This window comes from Lipotes vexillifer, unplaced genomic scaffold (assembly GCF_000442215.2).
Source record: "Lipotes vexillifer unplaced genomic scaffold, Lipotes_vexillifer_v1.1 scaffold792, whole genome shotgun sequence".
In the NCBI taxonomy this organism is placed as follows: domain Eukaryota; kingdom Metazoa; phylum Chordata; class Mammalia; order Artiodactyla; family Lipotidae; genus Lipotes; species Lipotes vexillifer.
In genome coordinates this window covers 1,438,473-1,442,727 of record NW_006795663.1, presented here as the reverse complement: position 1 = coordinate 1,442,727, position 4,255 = coordinate 1,438,473, and the positions used below count along the sequence as shown (strand labels likewise).

Below are 4,255 nucleotides of genomic sequence, written 5' to 3'. Positions count from 1 at the left end.
AAAAAAAAAAAAAAAAAAAAAAGCTGCAGCTATCTCCAGATTTAGCTAGCAAAGGGCTCTGAAATGTATTCTATGCACAACTTATAATTGTGAACTATATTTATATGTGTATAAACACATTCCCATTTAGTGAACTCTAAACTAATTGACATATTTATAACCACAGTACTACTCAGAATATTTGAAATGCCTTATATAACATATAATTATAATTTAGCATGTTAAGCTAATATGCTATATTTCACATATGATAATATCATAAAATATTTACATACCTCAGTCTATTTCTAATGTGTCTCCAGATAGGCTTAAATAGATGAAGAAAACTATTTATGAAATACACATTTTAAAATTTTTTCTTAAAGTTGTACAAATCGTGATCATTTCCCTGATGATTAAATGAATGCTTTAAGATTCAAAATAGGTAGCCACGAGGGGAAAGTGGAAGAGAAAGAAGAAAGCAAGATGTATACCTCTTACCTTACACCAGAATAAATTCTATGTGGATTAGAGAGTTAAATGTAAAAATGAAACAACGAACAAAAAACTAGATGAAACCAGGGAGATTTTTCTCTTTTTTTGCTTAATATTGCATAGTGAAAAGGCCAAGATATAACATAAACTTAAAAAGTCACAAAAGGTTGATAAATTTAATTGTACAAAAATAACTACACTCTGCATAGCAAAAGCCACCATAAACAAAGTCATATGACAAACAACCAATTAAGAGAAAACATTCATATTAAAAAGGCTAGGGCTTCCCTCGTGGCGCAGTGGTTAAGAATCTGCCTGCCAATGCAGGGGAGACGGGTTCAAGCCCTGGTCCAGGAAGATCCCATATGCCGCGGAGCAACTAAGCCTGTGCACAACTACTGAGCCTGCACTCTGGAGCCCATGTGCCACAACTACTGAGCTCACATGCCACAACTACTGAAGCCCGCGTGCCTAGAGCCTGTACTCTGCCACATGAGAAGCCCACGCACTGCAACAAAGAGTAGCCCCCGCTCACCGCAACTAGAGAAAGCCCACGTGCAGCAACAAAGACCCAATGCAGCCAAAAATAAATTAATTAATTTTTAAAAATAAAATAAAAGGTTAATTTCCCTGATATAAAGTACATACAAATGAATAGGAAAGAAAGCAACAACCAAACAGAAAAATGGAAAGGGTAAACTGTTCACAGAAAAGAACATGGAAGGAGATTTTAAAAATATGAAAAGATACTCAACTTCACCCATAATAAAAGAAATACAAATTCTAACTATCCTGAGATACCGTATTTACCTATCAGGCTGGCAAAACTTAAAAATCTGAGCGAACTTTAAAGAAAAGCATGGGAAGTGATAATTGCTCACACATTGGGTACATGATGCACAGAGGAAATTTAACAACATTCTTTAAAATTACATATGCACATATCCTTTAACCCACCAATCCCACTTTTAGGAACTGATCTTACAAGTATACACACGCACACACATCCACTTGAAATATATACAGGTTTATTCATCATAGCAATTTTTTATTATAGCAAAAGATTCGAATGGGGATGCTCTGAAAGGGCCTAAATACTGGAGTTTAAAAAAATATATGGAACAGCAGGTACAATGTGTTACCATTTCTATAAAGGGTGAATACTTGTATCAATATTTGCTTGTATATGCTAAACTCTCTCTGGAGGGATATGCAAGCAACTGATAACACCATTGGCCTCTGAGGAATGGTGGGGGGCAGGCAGAAAAACTGAAGGACACAGGTGGGAGAGGGGCTTTTTGCTGTAAATAATTTTGTTCCTTTTAAATATTAAGCCATGTGCTATATTACCTATTCAAAAGCAAATAAATAAAATTTAAATATTTTTGAAGGCAAAAAGATTTTAAAAAGATGCTCAGTCATAACAATACATACACATGTGACCAAATAGGACATTAGAGATTATGGTTTATAGACTGAAAAGCAGAAGGAATCTATTTCCCTTGTACATGTATTGTACTCTATCAATGCTTGGTTTGGTTTTATTAGTCATCACACTCATATTTTCATTTGAATATTTTACAAAATTTATTTGAATATTTAACTAATACTGAGAGATGTTCACTTTTTCTAAGCAGGTAGATTCTATTTTTTTATATACCATATATTTCTCTTTATTTTTATGCCATTATTTTAAGAAAAATAACAGAATGCTCAGTGTAACAAATGCTGAAGATTTAAGCTCAGAGAGATGCGCTTCACGTGCCAAACGTATAAAGTGCAAACTGGCATGCTGATAATACCAATAACAACTAAATACCCTGCATTTCTAGAAAACAGGCTAAAATTAAGGTGTACAAACCTAGAAATGGGATGTGAATCCTTGTGCAAACCAAACGGGTATGATACTGTGAATAATCCTAGAAAAGTGTATCTTTAAAGCTGAAAACAACCTGCACTACAAAGAAGTTGAAACTTTAACTCAACTACCTACAGTGACCTCTGATATCACTAAATGACATTTCTGCCAATTATTTTATTTTTAAAAATAATGTGAAAGTAATCATTCTTTCTATGGGCTAATTAAACAATTTCATGCTTTATTAAACAATATCAAATCATCAAATATCATGCCATCTGAAGCTATCCCTTTTTGTTTGTTTGTTTTTTTCAGTTGGGAATTAAAGAGCCAAGTTTCGCCACAATTTCCTTTAAGTCCAAGTAAAATCATCCTAGCAGTAGTCAGGTGGGGAGAAAGGCACAGCTCTGAATTCACTCAAAAGCCAAAGCAGATTAATTAGTATTCTCATAAAAAGCATATAACCATTGGGTAAAACCTATGTAAACTTATTAAGTTTTAATTACTCCAAATGGGCAACCAGGCATTTTGAGCATTACATCTCGTTTACGTTTCTGACTCTTCCAAGACTTTTAAAATAACGTTTATTCTAATAATACAGAATGTTGGTGATATGGCCAACTCTTCTAACTTGCCAAATTATCTAAATCCCAACATCTGCAGTCAGGCTGTTTCTCAAGATTTCTGTTCTCCTGCCAACTTAAGAGAGGCCCTGAGAACTTCTTAGCGTGCACACTGAGGCCGGGCTGCAGATCTGCGCCGAATGGAGGTCTACACGGGTCTGTCCCACAGGTTAAGACTTACACGGTCCCACAGGACAACACCTTCACTTCCAGGGTCACCACCCATTGGGAGCGTTGTCTTTACAACTACGCCCGATTCCATCTGCCTCACTCAGAAATCAAACCTTCCCAGGGACCTCGCGACAGCGTCCAGAACACGACTTCCACCCAGCCCAGCAGCGCTCACCCACGGAAGGTCCGGAGTCCGGGCGGGGCGGCGCCAGGTCCACTGCCCTGCCCACCTGGACTGCGGGGCGCCAAGCCCCCGCCCGGCCCGCAGCTCCGGGGACAGAGGGGCGCCCGCCTGGGCCCCGCGGAATCGCGCCGGGTCAGAGCGCGCGTGGGATACGGGGGCCAGCCCGAGAGAAGGGAGGGGCCGGGGTCGCCGGGGAAGGGCCGGGGTGGGGGACAACCCCGAAAACCGAATTGAGGAGGAGGGTGCGATCCAATCCCGAAGGCCAGGAGCTGGGAGACCCCGGGATGAGGGGCGGGTAAGGGATCCGTCGAGGCCCGGGGGCGGCGGTGGGCAGGGTCCCCAGGGTCTCCGGGCCGACGCGGAGCCCTGGCCAGAAGAGGGAGGAGGAGTCGCCGGGGCCGACCCAGCGGGACGCTCTGAGGCAAAGCCGAACAGAGGAGGCAAAGCTGCTCGCGGGAGGGCAGCTCCGGGAGTCCGGGGCGCCCACGGGCCGCGGGACTCACCGCGCTGGCGGCGGCGGCAGCGCCGGACGACGCGGGGCCGGACGCGTCCTGCCTCCTCAGGCGGGACTTGAGGCTCTTCATGGCCAAGTCGTGGCAGTCCCTCTCCTGCTGAGCGCGGCGTGTCTGATCCGCGCGCGAACCTTAGAGTCTGAAGGCTGCAAGCGCGCAGAGGAGGCGGCTGCGCTTGCAGTCCGAGCCCCACCTGCCCGCCACCTGGGGGCCCCCGGCGGCTGTCGGCCCCTGGCGGCGGTCGGCCCAGGGCCTGCGGCGCGGCTCCCCTCCCACAGCCAATCCGCCTGCGACCCTGGCGGGGATGGGGCCGGACCCGACCAATAGGAATCCGGGAAGGGGGAGGGACTTCCCTTTCAAACTTAATAACACCCTTCCTCTCCCTGCTGGAGAAAAAGTTTGGAACTTCTGATGGGGGAGTGGCAGAGGTGGG

At 44.1% G+C, this 4,255-nt stretch overlaps 1 protein-coding gene across 1 annotated transcript in view; it reads right to left on the bottom strand.

The window, feature by feature from the left end:
- UACA (uveal autoantigen with coiled-coil domains and ankyrin repeats) overlaps nt 1-3,894 on the bottom strand; it is an 86,432-nt gene extending 82,538 nt beyond the window's left edge. Inside the window, 1 exon segment of the mRNA XM_007467847.1 lies at nt 3,814-3,894. Within this exon segment, the coding sequence (XP_007467909.1) occupies nt 3,814-3,894 (81 nt within the window).
- Between the last annotated feature and the right edge of the window lie 361 nt (nt 3,895-4,255).